Source organism: Emydura macquarii, unplaced genomic scaffold (genome assembly GCF_026122565.2).
Source record: "Emydura macquarii macquarii isolate MOO-44397 ecotype Brisbane River unplaced genomic scaffold, CSIRO-AGI_Emac_v2 contig_2205, whole genome shotgun sequence".
Classification (NCBI taxonomy): domain Eukaryota; kingdom Metazoa; phylum Chordata; order Testudines; family Chelidae; genus Emydura; species Emydura macquarii.
The window spans coordinates 23,548,703-23,563,537 of record NW_027132342.1 but is presented as its reverse complement, the minus strand read 5'-3'; the positions used below and the strand labels follow the sequence as shown (position 1 = coordinate 23,563,537).

The 14,835-nt window shown below is 42.0% G+C and overlaps 1 protein-coding gene across 3 annotated transcripts in view; it reads right to left on the bottom strand.

Annotated features, from left to right (window-relative positions):
- Window positions 1-14,835, bottom strand: part of ANKS1B (ankyrin repeat and sterile alpha motif domain containing 1B) — a 736,922-nt gene that overhangs the window by 408,712 nt on the left and 313,375 nt on the right. For all 3 annotated transcript variants that reach the window (XM_067559741.1, XM_067559742.1, XM_067559740.1), the window contains one exon: window positions 11,124-11,260. In XM_067559741.1, the coding sequence (XP_067415842.1) occupies window positions 11,124-11,260 (137 nt within the window). The remainder of the gene's footprint in view (window positions 1-11,123; window positions 11,261-14,835) is intronic.

The following is a 14,835-nucleotide window of genomic DNA, read 5'->3' as shown; positions in this document are numbered from 1 at the left end:
TTGAATTATTCATAGAGGCTTTTACATATTCTATGATGCACTGTTCATCTAAGGTGAAGAGTTCCAGAGGGGTAGCCATGTTAGTCTGTATACAGCAAAAACAACAAGAGTCCTGTAGCACATTTGATGACGTGGGTTGCAGCCCACGAAAGCTTATGCCTGCAGAAATTTGTTAGTCTTTAAGGTGCTACAGGACTCTCGCTGTTTTTACTGTTCATCCATTTACCTGTAACAGGCCTGATCCTCAAGTCTCATTGACTTCAAAGAGTTGGGGATGCTCAGTACCTCACAGGCTTGGGCCCATACACTGTAAACAGAGTTGTTCATATCTCTGAATTCCTGACGCTTATGTACACACTGAAAACTAAAACTACAAGACAGCTCCAGAGAGGCAAGTCAGCTTCAACAGGAGAAAAGTATCTATCTTGAAACAATATTCTCCAAACATATCACTGCTAATAGTGAGGTTTACTCACATGCTTAAACTTAGACGTGTACTTAAGTTCCTTGCCGAACCAAGGATGAATCAAAGCTTTAATACACTCAAACAGCTTATTTGCTTTTTTCTTCACTACTGTGTATTGAACAGATGTTTTTGTTTTCATATTTGCTCAGCTCTAATTAAAATCATCTAATTGGAATCATGTTTTATAATGAGTTGTCAGAGAATAAGGTCTATTAAAATGTGCACAATTAATAATATTTTAGTTAATGGTGTTAAATAGTCACTGAGTATCTATTATTTCTTAAACAAGGATTTCTGAATATTCTGCTCTAGAAATATTATTAGCGTTCTTCTCTCTAATTATATTATTAAGTCTTTTATTTCTAAACATGTATGACTCCTATTTAAGTATTTTGGAATACCACGGAAGGTGTTTTTTGTTCTACTTGTAATCGTGTATATGAATTGTTAGCTTTTTAAATAGACATTCATAGCATACCTGTTATTTCTTTTTTATGACTATTTCGGAAAGCGTTCTTGCTTTCAGTATTACTAGGATAAGGAAGGTTTTGAACTATTCCCAGTAGATTTGGGTAAACACTTTAGGTTTAAAAAATAATTCCATATAAACAATACAACTATCTGAGAATCAGGAATTAAGGCTATGTCTACACAACAATTAAACACCCATGACTGACTTGGGTCAGCTGACTCAGGCTCACAGGGCTTGGGTTGCAGGGCTGTAAAACTGAAGAGAAGATATTCGGGCTTGGCCTGGAGTCCAAGGTCTGGGACCCTGTGAAGAGGAGAGGGTCCCAGAGCCCAGGTTCCATTCTGAACCTGAAAGTGACACAGCAATTTTTAGACCTGCAAACCTAAGTTCGCTGACCTGGGCCAGCCACAGGTCTTTTATTCCAGCATAGATGTATTCTAAGTCCATGTCTAAACGTTGGGTCTAATCGTGCAAGGTGCTAAGCACCTTGACTTTAATGGGAGTCTGGGATGCTCAGAATTTTGCAGGGAGTACTTAGCATCTCACAGGACTTGGCCCTTTGTAGATATATTTCTTTCTTTCTTTCTTGTGATATGAAATGCCATGATAAGAGGTCTTCTGGCAATAGAGTATTTCCACACATTTGTAGTGGTGTTCCCTTAGATGTTTCACAAGACTTTTTTATCTGCCTCCTGCTATTCTGTTATGAATTTTGGTGGCTCTCTTAAAGGTAGTTGAAATCAGTGGAGATGAGTAATTATGGTGATGGAATGACCAGCCTGAGGCACCAGAGCAGTATATAACAAATTATGTTGGGTTTTTTTAAAGCGCAAGAAACAAGCAAAAAATTAAAATGTAAACACCCGTTTTCTCTGCAGCAGCTTTGCCTGCAAATAACCCACACGCAATGTCAGAAAAATAAAAAAATATATATAGTCAGTTTGCTGGATTACACATATACTATGAATTTTTGAGGAGCTGGGAGATAGTGACATAGATCTTTGTGGTTTATCTGTTAATAAAATTGTGAAATTGGCTGCTAACATCTGAAAAGTCTTTCAGATACAACGCATACTGTTTCAGCTGAGATGTGGGTAGTGTAATATGCTCTACCATAGACTAGCCTATGTGACATTGGACAAGTTACTTAATCTCTCTGAGCCTCAGTTTCCAATCTGTAAATAGGGTAAATAATAGTTCCTTTCTTCTACCACATAGCTCTATGGAACTCCAGTTTCAGTTTGGGCCTCTAGTCTAAGCAATACTGTAACACAGATTAATGATAATTGCTGCAGTTTGAAATAATTTACTATGCTTTTCCGCCAGTATGTAGTATGTCATTTCCCAACATCCATGATAATGTGTGCCATGTCATAAAGCATGATCAAGTCCTTAGTCTTTAGCCACATTTTTAGTGGGGAAAGTGGTCTTCTGGACCATAATGTCTCCTTTGCTTAGCCATGACCTCTTTAACAGACATCTCTATAGCATGCTTTTGTGAGTGGAGAGGAATCTCTCACATCTACTTGTAAAATGTTTGGATCCCATTTTTTCGGCTGTAAATCAATGCCACTCCTTGTGTCAGCCAGAGAGGTTCTATAGTGATTGAAATAATTTTCTCTGTCCTCTGAAGAGCTGAACTACTATCTCCACATTTCTCCTAGCTCCTAGCCCTGCCAGCGGTGATGGACCATGGCTGGCACTCAAATGTATTCACTATATGCTGCTAGTGTATGAGATTACCATTCTTTTAAAGACAGTTCTTCCAAAATCAGCAGAACAGGAGATGTTAAAAAGAATTCTTCTAGGAGGTCATTTGGGAGTTGAGCAACATAAACAGCAAGTGTGAGAGAGAGGTGGTTTTAGTCAATAATATTCGGATAGATAAAAAACCCCTGTATCTAAATGTGACCTGTCACAAATACTGAAATTCATTCCTCCCTCCCAAAGCCCCCAGAAAACCCCATTCATTAAATACCTGACCACTTATGACAATTTCTGGGAACAGTCTTTTTCACATAAAATGAAAATGAGCATTTACTCATGGAAGATAATGCCCAAAGTATTTTTTAAATAGTCCACACTTTGAACACCAAAAACAATCACTACAGTTAGCCATGTAAAACCCACCTTAGCAAGACACAAAGAGAAAAAGCAGACAATACATTATACTTAATAAATGAAGAATTTAAAAAGGTTTCTCAGAGAGTTCAGAATTGAATTCATGATTATTGCCCAAGACTCCACAAGTATATGGGTAGGCCAAGAAAAAAAACTCACATGAGGTGCTGAGATGGTTGATCCTTGTATTTGCGTCTTGGAATGTTATAGAGATATCATTACATGAGAATTTTGCTCACCTAAAAAATGTCTCTATTGCAATTAAAAACCCACAGCTGGCTCCGAGGTGGGAGGTTCTCAGAGCTCAGGCTGCAGCCCAAACTTGGAAGTCTACACTGCTATTAAACTGCCCTGCAGCCTGAGTCCCGTGAGCTGACATTGGCCAACCACAAGTTTCTAATTAGTGTAGACATACCTGTATTCAAATGATGATTAATGCTGTAAATCCCGAGCGCTTTGCTCAATGTGCTGACAAATGCACATATGTCTTTACATGTGGGCTGAGTTTAATTTAGGTTTTTGTTAAACTAAGATTTAAAGATATGATATCAGATAAAGTTAGCTAGCCCAATCTAACGAACACCTTCTCCAGCTCTAGTGCAGACAAGGCAAGATGTACTTTAGCACACGCTAAACTGGTGAAGATAAAGCTCAAGAGGGACTCTAGAATTTTAGAAGGTGTTACTTAGATCAGTGTTTCCCAACTGGTGTGCTGTCAGGCCTGAGCAGGTATGCCGTAGAATTTTTTGAAAAACTACTTGAAGAGTTCTGGATTGGCTAATGAATCTATATGGTGGGGTCCCTCAAAATAATTAAAGGTATCCAGGTGTGCCATGGCAGAGAAAAGGTTGGGAACCACTGACTTACATCAAGCTATTTTATATAATCCAACACCACAACTTTAAATCATAGTCTAGACAGAGCCTTTTTGGAGACAGTGGGATTGGTGTTTCATAGAGTGTCACCTACCGACTCTGACATTCTACTGGGGGACTTCAGTGCGCACATGGGGAACGATGGAGATATCTGGAGGGGAGTGATCGGGAGGAACGGCCTCCCTGATCTGGACCCGAAAGGTGAGTTGTTGCTGGACTTCTGTGCTAGTCATGGATTGGCCATAACAAGCACAATGTTCAAACAGAAGGTTTCTCATAAATGTCCCTTGTACCAGAGCACCTTGGGATGAAGATTGATGACCAACTTTATAGTTGTTTCATCAGACCAAAGACAGCATGTTCTGGACACCCAAGTGAAGAGAGGAGCAGAGCTGTCAACCAATCACTACTTGGTAGTGAGTTGGATCCAACACACGGGATGCCAGCTGGATAGACACAGGATGCCCAAACGATCAGTGAGGGTCACCTGGGAATGTCTGATGGAGGACACTGTGAGGAAAGACTTCAATTTCCATTTTGGAAGGACTTCTTTGGTATCCTGGGCAAGGTTGTGGACATTGAGTCCAAGTGAACCATGTTCAGGGCCTAAATTATTGAGGCAGCCACAAAAAGCTGTGGCCTGCAGGTGGTTGATGCCTGTCATGGTGGCAACTCTAGGAACCACTGGTGAGGGAAGCTGTCAATGCAAAGAAGGAGGCCTTCAAGAAATGTGCTTGAACCATACTCCTGACATGACTGAGAGGTACTGGCGGGCTAGGAGGGCTGTGGCGGTCGTTGACGTGAGAGCCCAGGCCTTGGAGGAGTTTGGAATCACCATGGAGAATGACTACTGAACAGCCTCAAAAGTGTTCTGGCAAACTATTTGCTGCTTTAGGAGGGGTCGATTTGACATTACCCAGGCTGTTCTCAGCATGGGTAGTGAAACGGTGACCATGCCTGAGAAGATTGTTGAGATGTGGAAGGAGCACTCTGAGGAACTCCTCAACTTGATGGACATGCCCTCCTTTCAGGACTGTTTTCAGCAGTGCTGGAAACCCCCAGTGGAATCGGATCTATTTCTGTTGGTGGGGTCACTCGGTGGTAAAGTGCCTTCGCAGCAGTAAGGCAGCGGGGGTGGACAGACCTGGAGATATTGAAATCACTGGACAAAGTCAGGGTGTCATGGTTAACGCACCTCTTCAAAGTTGCATGTAAGGCAGATGCAGTACCTAGGGATTAGCAAACCCGGGCGGTGGTCCCTATCTTTAAGAAAGGAGAAAAGAGAGTATGTTCCAGTTACAGGAGAACCACACTTCTCAAAGCCTATGCCAGGTTGATGGAGAGGAGGCTACACCCATTAGTTGAACCTTAGATTCAGGAGGAACAATGCAGTTTCTGTCCCAGACATGGAACAACAGACCAGTTCTTTGCTCTCTCACAGATACTCAAGAGGTCGTGGGAATTTGCTAACCTGATCTACCTTTGTTTTGTAGACCTGGAGAAAGCTTATGACCGCATTCCCTGAGATATCCTGTGGGAAGTGCTACTGCTGCGTGCTATCCACTCCCTCTATTCCTGGAGTGAGAGTTGTGACTGCATTCTTGGCATTAAGTGGAGTTCATTCAAGGAGGGTGCTGGACTCCACCAAGGGTTCATCCTGTCCCCACTCCTGATTGTGATCTTCATGGCCAGGATATCAAGGCCCAACTATGTTGGGGAGTGTATCCGGTATGAGTACTTGGAAATGGCATCTCTGCTGTTTGCAGATGATGATATCCTTCTTAATTCTTCAGACTGTGATCTCCAACGCGCACTCAAATGCTTCACTGCTGAGTGTGAAGCCACTGGGATGAAAATCAGCACCTCCAAATCAAAAGTTGTGGTTCTTTCCCGGAAGAAAGTGGAGTGTTCTCCCTAGGTGAAGGGGGAGTAGCTGCCCTTAGTGGAAGAGTTTAAGTATGTTGGGGTCTTGTTTATGAGTGATAGTAAGTGGGAGCATGAGATTGACAGGCGGATTAGTGCAGTGGTGGCAGTGATGCAGGCACTGTACCAATCTGCAGTGGTGAAGCAGGAGCTAAGTTTTTGGATGAAGCTCTTGGTTTCCAGGTCACTCTACGTCCCCATTCTCACCTATGGTCATGAACTTTGGGTAATGACCAAAAGGACTAGATCATAGGTACAAGTGTCGGAAATGAGATTTCTCCACAGGGCGGCTGGGCTGACTCTCTCAGATAGAGTGAGGGGCTCAGCTGTTCAGGATAGCCTTGCAGTAGAGCTGCTACTCTTCTGGATCAAGGAGTCAGCTCAGGTGGTTTGGGCACCTGATAAGGATGACCCCAGGTAGGCTTCTTTTGGAACTATATTGGGCATGTTCCACTTGGAGGAGGCCCCAGGCTGACCCAGGACACGCTGCAGGGTCACAGCATTTTTCTGTTTGTCTGTATATAACATGATAACTCTGAATCAATTTCAAGGAATGTTCTAAGCATCAATGGTCATAACACTATTGGGGTTTTTGATAAAAATCAGAGAACCAGAAAAGCCTGATTCAGAGGAAAATCAAGGCCTGGGTCTGCAGGCAAATGAATCTCTGGGATATTGTATTCTGCTGCCTACACATGTCAGAGGCAGCTTCTTAACTTTCTGCCTAGGGAGGTTGTCTGTAGCCTGGAGTCTAACAGAAATAAGAGAGCCCTAAGGGAGGGATTTTAGAGGGAACAGAGGACCAAGGAAGGCAGTGGAATATGAGGAAAGTGAGGACCCAGAAGGGATTGGGTGGGGAGCTGGCAAACTGCGGTCCTGAAAATCAGGGCACAGATATATGCCCTTGCAAAAGGACAAAGCAGATCTGAGTGCATGGGCTGGGGGAGCGCTGTAGCCCAAATCAGCCAGAGAACTTTACATTCTGGCACTCCTGTCCAACCCCGTCGCTCCCCTGGCATGTCCCTATGCTGGATGGAGAAGAGGAAAAAAGTGGCATATTAGTTTAGTCCACTCTTGGGCTGGGGCTGTTCCCTATGAGCTGTTTCTGTTCCCTTTAAAACCACTTTACTCTGTCAGAATGGCATAAAGGGGCCTTAGCATGGAACATGCCCCTAAAATGAATTAATCTGTGTGTATTACATATCATTATTATTAATAATTTGTATTATGATAGTGCCTAGAGGCCAACCAAGATCAGGGCCACATTGTACTAAGCTGGCACTTTATAGTCAGAGTAATTGTCCCTCCTCCAAAGAGCTTGCAATCTAAATAGACAAGACAGACAAAGGGCAGTGGAAAGGGAATAAACAAACAACCAAAATTAACAGAGAGTAATACTTTGCAAACATCATGTTAGTTCCACAATTTCTTTTAAAAAAATTCTTAGGGTAGGGTTTTGTTGGAAGGAGATTAGCTAAATGGAAAGATAAATGAACGGTGTGGGACATAGCAGATAGGGATGTAAGGGATATATCGGAAAGAGAAGGCAGAGGGGTGCTGAGAGCTGTAACAGACCCATCTCCTCAGTGGATTAGACACAGACACATAACTCACACGGACGAATAAGTTACATACATACTATTGAAGTCTTCTACATAGCAAAAAGAGTGACTAACTGGCATGTCAGTTATTTTGACTGTCCATACTAACAAGAATGGTGAGGTTCTGACCATAATCTTAATGTACTGAAGGAGCAGCTTTTCTTCTGTAGTAGCATGAGAGCAGTTCTGATACCACATATACTCAGTGGGTGAATGGTTCTGATTTAAATCAAACAACTCCTTTTGTGAGTCCCATGAACTCCATTCACGATGAACTAGCACAAGAACATCAACCATTCAATATTCTCGGTCCATCTGTTGGTGATATCATGATGAAAATAGATTTTTAAAAGTTATTTTCAATAAACTATCACACAACAACTTGTTCCAACAATATTTCCAATGTTTGTCTGCTTGCTCCTACTAGAAAAAACAAATAAGAGGGAAAGTGGTACTCCAATAGTACTGTGATGTATGGGAGGGGGAGAGAGAAAGAGAGAGAGAGAGCCTATGGAAATAGAAAAAGAGGGAGACAAGTGGGAAAGGCAAAAAAGGACAAGAAGCTAATATTCTAGACATTGCACATCTGGATTCAAGCCAGAACATGGCACTGAAACTGGTAATGATGGTCTCCTGCTGTTGATGGATGGAGGGCAGACATCTATTCTCATCCTTCTGGACCTATCTGCAGCATTTGACACCATGGGGTGATGGGTGATGCTTCCTTTAAGGGAGGCTAACTCCCTATCCCGTCTCTTCCGCCCCAGTCCCCGCCACCACTCTGCCCTAAGCCCCACTCCCTCGACCTGCTCGTCACTATGTCCCTCCCACTGCACTCTGGGCCCGGACCCACCATTTGCAGCCTCCCTCCATCCCTTCCTTCCCTCCCCCCCCCGCTTGGCCCCATCCTCTCTTCCACACACCCTCTCTCATTCTCAGCCTCCCAGCCTTTTACCAGCCTCGCACCTGGGCCCAGTGGCCCCAGACTCATGGGGAGCCCTGGGCAGTGCTCGCTGAGCCCCCCCAGCTGTGGGGCCTCATATGGGCTCAGGGCCCAGCATGGGTATTCGATGGCAACACATCCTGGAGTGTCCTCTGGGCCAAGAGCGGCATCTGGGAACTTGGGAAAGGACCCAGCAGCAGTCTACTGACCCCCATCTTGCCCAATGGCAGGGGCCCCCCAGCCCGGCCACTCACCATGTGCAGCTTCTCCAGGCTCCATTTGGGCTCGGTCCCGGAGACTGGGATCTTCGCACCACTGGCCAGGCTGGGGCCCTCTCCATTTATTACCGCCCCAATCTGCCTGCAGCACCCAGGGAGCCTGTCTGGAACCCTCTGCCCACTGGACCAGCCTGGGGAGATGCTGCTTCTGGGCAAGCTGGAAGTCCCTAGGCTGCTGCTGGGTCCTTCCCCTGGTTCCCAGCAGCTGCTCTTCAGCCAGGGGGTCACGCTGGGGTGCATCTCCATGGACATCCATGCCAGGCCCTGTGCCCACATGCAGCCCCTCAGCCAGGGTCTTGGCAAGCATCGTGGGTCTGGAGTCACCAAGCCCATGTCTGAGACCAGCAGGAGGCTGGGGAGCCCAGCGAGGAGGGTCAGCCAGTCCTGGGGATGCACCTGGCTGCAGGGAGCTGATTCTGGGCTAGCAGAGGTTGTGTTGTGTTGCTTGTCCAGGGGGCAACTTTGGGAGAGGGAGTCAAGCGGGGATGGCATGCAGGTTCCTGGGTGGCTGAGGAGGCGGTATCTACTACTCAGCTTCCTGGGTTCATCAATAATCTTCCTGGGGAGTCCAAGGGACCCAGGAAGCTGAGTAGCAGATACCTTCTCCACAGCTGCTGGGGAAAGGGGAATCCAGCAGGGAGGAGAAGAAGTGGGGCCACCATAGCCCAGTTATGCATCTGGCAGCATGATGGTGGCAGCTGCACCGGGGAAGGCCTTTGATACCTGCCACCTATGTTTAACACTGTCAACTATGAGATATTACTTCTGATGTGAGAGTTGGCAAGGGTGCAGGTAATATGCTAAAATGGATTGAGTCATTTCTGGAGGCATGCATCCAAGGAGTAGTGATAAGAAACTGCACCTCCACCACTAGACCCTCACTGTGGAGTCTCACAAGGATCAATTATCTCTCTGGTTCTTTTCAACGTCTTTGTGCAGCCATTAGGTGAACTGTTCAGACAACTGAAGTGTCAGCAATATGCAGGTGACACACAGCTCTACCTATCTTTCACCACATATGACGACCACACCATTATCACCAAAATAGACCAATGTTTGGCTGGCAACAGCTCATGAATGAAGAACATCTAGCTGAAGCTGAACCCAAGCAAGACAAAAGTGACGCTGGTGGACAGAGGAAAACATTTTGCAAAGTTTGCAGGTAAAATACAGTCTCCTTTGATTGAAAGTATCAAGTCACAATTGATCAATTCAGTCTGTAATTTAAGAATAATCTTGGATTCCTCACTGTTGCTAAGCTCGCCATAGCAGCAGTTGGTTAGGAGACTCCATCCATCCTAGTGGATGATGACCTGGACTTAGTTATTCATGTCTGTTTCTTAGTTGAACTACAGCAATGTGACAATATATCTGGGCATGATGTCTTCAGCCTCTCTGCTCTTTCCATGAATCCCATGGACTAATGAATCAAATTCAAAGTCTAGATCCTTATTTTCAGGGCACTCCGTTGCCTGGTCCCAGGATAGCTAATAGACCACCTAAAGCTCTGGGATGAAGATTGTAATCAACAACTTTGCTCCTCTGGCACAACGGAACTCTCTACAATAAGGGCAAAGCTCATCCATGTAGGAGACAGAATTTTGGGATGGCTGGTCCCAAACTCTGGAGTGAATTCTCCAGGAATTAAAAGACTATCACAAACCACATCCCCTTTTACTCCAATTATAAGATATTTATTTGACTTTGTTTTCTGTAACAGATTCATAATAACATGTGTATTTAAAAAAAAACAAATACCAAAACAAGACACTCCACTACATATGCTTCTCTCCCTGGATAGAGAATAAGAAAACAAACAAATAACTTGTGACAAATGTCAGTCACATTGTTTAATGCCCACTGGAAGGTGCTCTGATACTATAGCGATAAGCAGGTACGAGACCCTTTCATCTATTCTATAAACATACTTAGAAATATGTGGAAAAGTTTAAAATTACGTAGACAACAATAATATGAGAGAAAGTAAAATATAGAGAATGCATAAAAGGTTGTGGATTCCAGTGGACAGAATAAAGTATAGCAAAGGAAGCAGGCCTGGAAAAAGGATGAAAAGAAAACAAAAACTTGGAGGAAAACTAATGGCAGCCAAAAATTGCACTACAACTAGACAAAGATTTTATTTGTCATTAATTCTGTAACAAGAAAAAGTTGTATTAATTATTTTAACACATTGTACATCTCTCTGACCATCATACCACAGGTTCTAATTTCCCCTTGTATAACCAAGATTTTTTTCTGGGTACAGAAAATGTTTTGAACTTCTCTGTTTCTCCATTTTTTAATTAATTATCTCCATTTATATATTCAAAAGGTCCTTATTAGAGACAAAGTACATGCATACATACATGTGCACACACACACATAGTTAACTGTTCACAGAATAAGAAACAATTAACAAGAGAAAGTTTATTCTGATTACCTACCTGAGGGCGTATAACTTTTACTATATTTTTAAGTGCAGTGTCTGGTGATGGAGGAGAGCAGTCAGGTGTTGGGCCTGTAGAGCTGTTTCTATGGTTACCAGTTCCTGGTGCAGTAATTGCTACCTGAGGAGCATTATCTGTGAACAAAAAAATAGCATTTTGATGAACCTACTATTCTAGCACAGTATATTTCTTTTAAAATCAGAAGATACTTTTGAAAACAGAGCAATATTTCAACTCTGAAAAATTAATATTGTTGAGCACAGAGAGTGAGAAAATTACTGCATATTTATCCTATATTTTTATTAAATGTTTTCTTTCCACTTAAGCTGGTATATATCACCCCCTATGGTAGCTAAATATTAGTGCACACAAAATGAAAAAATATTGTTTAATTCATGATTCTGAATTACTCATTGCAATTCTGAATTCTGCTTTTATAATCAGAATGATCTAAGGCTAAATAGCAACTGCAGATCATATTGCTTTTTGGTCAGTTTTGTTATAATAAGACCATTGAGGCACCAATTCAGCAAAGTACTTAAACATGTGCCTAATTTAAAGCATATATGCAATCCCACAGGAGTCAGTGTAACTACTTGCATGCTTAAAATTAAGTACCCGATTAAGTGCTATGTTGGACTGAGGTTCACATGTTCCTGTGGGTTAGGGAATATTAGTGTGACAGACACACCACTGAAAATACACATATCAAAGTATGAATCCTGTTAAGAGAAGTAGGGGAGAGATGTAATGACACTTTTCTTAGAAGCTAAATACATATAAGGCCTCTTAATTACACTAAATCTCCTTTACCTTACTTCCACTTTAAGGCTTCTTTACACTGCCAGAACTGCATAAACCAGAAGTAGTGTAGATAAGAATCAGGCTTTTTTGTGTTTATTGGAATACCCTATAATCTTAGATACTAACTTCTGCAAACAACATAATTCAATTATGCAAGCACCCGGAAAAAACACAACAGCTCAACACTTCAGACCCTCTGTTCTTTCTTATGGGAATAAAGCATCCGATATGTAGCTGTTTCTTATAAACCATGTCCTTATTGTGAATAGCTTTATTTTCACTGTATGACCCATCATCAGATGACCAATAATGATGTACCACATGGGTTTTCTCCATCAAAGAGAGAGAATCATTACCAATTCAACTATAGCAAAGGGATTTTCTAGTCTAAGTATATGGTATGCCGTTTCATTAATAATAAAAAGCCTTGAATTAATTTTCTTCTGTAATATAAATTATTGCATAATTGTAATGCTCTCATTTTCTTTCCCTTTCTGTTTGCTCGGAATAGGACCAAAGAATATATTTGAAGGTAGTATTTTTTTTAAGCTAGCTCTAACTATAAATACATTCAGATTAATAAAACTTTTTAGTGCAGCAATTCATGACAAAAGGAAGGAAGTTACCCTTGAAATAGTAGAGCCAGACTCTGCCGCATCCAGTGGAAAGTGAGCTGGCAGCCAGAGACTAGGGTGGCAGTGAGCTAGTTATTGGTCTCTGATTCTCTGCCTGTTCCAGGAAAAAGTTATAGTAGTCTAGGGGCTGTTCTAGCATGCACCAGCTGCCAACGGTCCCCAACCATGCACTCCAGTAATCTGCACTTCAGTCACGTTCTCCCCCTACCCCCAACACACCAGCTGTCACAGGAAGGGTGTTGTAGAAGCCAGAATGCCCACTGGGAACTGCCCCATGTTAGGGGCTTGTGGTCATTTTTTGCTCCGTTTGAGACTTATGGGCAGAACAAAGAAAGAGAAGAGCATCAGAGAATATGCAGAGAAATTAGGAGCTGATCTATAGGCACTTAGTCTTTTGAAAAGCTTGGCCACTATGTCTCAAAGATCTTACTGAAGATGGAACTTATTTATTTTTATCGGTATGATAAACAATATGAGAATTATTTTCTACTCCCTTTTCTGGAGCTAACAGGCTAGCAGGAACTCAACAGGAAATAAAAGTCATGGAAGGGACTGGAGGTCTCATTAATGCCTAGTGGTGACTGCTTAGTGTTTATACCTACTAGGGTTGCTTATATCTAAGAAAACTTACATTTGTTCCCAAAGAATTATAAAAAGCAGAATGAAAAAAATTAAAAATAGCTTCCCTTCTTTATTACAGCTGCAAACTATGTTGTTCTTCTTTCGCTATTTAAATGTATTGTCATATATGAAAAGGAAACATCAAAACATTAATGGTTTAATTAGAATTATAAAGAAGTCATGCAATTGGGAACTAGACCATACAACTTCAATTAAAAATGAATTCACTGATGTCTATGTCCTTTTATGTGCTACAATACTAGAAGAAAGAAAACTTATTGTATGAACAATAGTACACAAATATCAATGTAATTATACAGCAGCAGTTTTTTGTTCTCATCCCATTATTTGTACGCTATTGAAAACAACTGTACATTGAAAATCTTCTGACCCAGAAGATTATTTTGAAATAGTTGGCAAAGATGAGAACAATCAAATGATGGATAGCATTGCACTCATATAGTGCCTATTTATTATATTATTCATTATTATTATTATTAAGCAGGCAACAAGTATGCCATCACCAAGCAGAACTTGAGCAAAAAGCTAAGCCCTTTCTGAAATACAATGCTGTACTTGAGGATTCGTGAATGTACAGATTAAAAAAGGCCAAACCAATTCAGTATGTTTTTAAATATAGCATGTTGGGGCCAGATAAACCGGTGTGCTGCTTTGGTTACACAAAGTAGCTGTAAATATGACTTATCTCGTGGGAGGTTTCCTGCTGTTTTGTGTCACACTGTCACTGAAGTTGTGTAAGACAACTAGTATATTGGAGAATCTGGCCCTATACGTTTGTCTACATTTTAGATCTCATCTGAACTTTAGATTTATAAATTAGATATTCTTGACACTCAGCATGTTGCAGAACAAAGGAAGACAAAATTTTAAATTAAAAAAAAAAAATAACCACACTGCTCTGAAAAGAATTTTTGTCTTTGTGATTTTCAACACAATTATCTGTACAGTGCTATAGGAATTGAGAACAAAAATTACCACAATTTTATGAAGTCATTGGCTAAGCACAGTGAATGCTAAAATGAAACCGCTCCCTTCAATAATGAAGGCTCCCATAGACATCAATGAATTGCACATCCAAAATGAGTAAAATGTTGATTTCAGTGCATCCGTGGTTAAAAAGAACAGGATTCTTCATTCAAAGGTAGCTGTGTTTAAACATTTGTTTCATCTGAAAAAAAATATAGTGGGCTTGATTTATCTCTTGGGATCCATTGGGCAAACCGGACTGCTGTTTCCAGCAATAGTAAGCATCCCGGAATGGAGTCACAGTGGCCCAAGCCACTGAAGATGCTGGAGCCAACAGGCCCAAAATTGGGCACAGCAGCTCCCAAACTGGTGGAAGTTTCACTGATTCAGTACCATTCCGTCTCCACCAGTGTGGGGCTCCAAACTTAAAAGCAGTCCTTCCTTAGCAGAACCCTACAGGTGAATCTCACCCCCTAACCAATGTCTAACTACCCCCACCGGCACAAAACTCAGAATTAAAGACAGGGACAAACTTACATAATTTAGGATCCAAAAACAACAGAAATATTACTATAGAAAATGCAAAAAGACCAGATTGAAGATTCAGGCATAGAATCAATGAGTAGCTGAACTTGATATGTGGGAAGAACAGGTTGCATTAA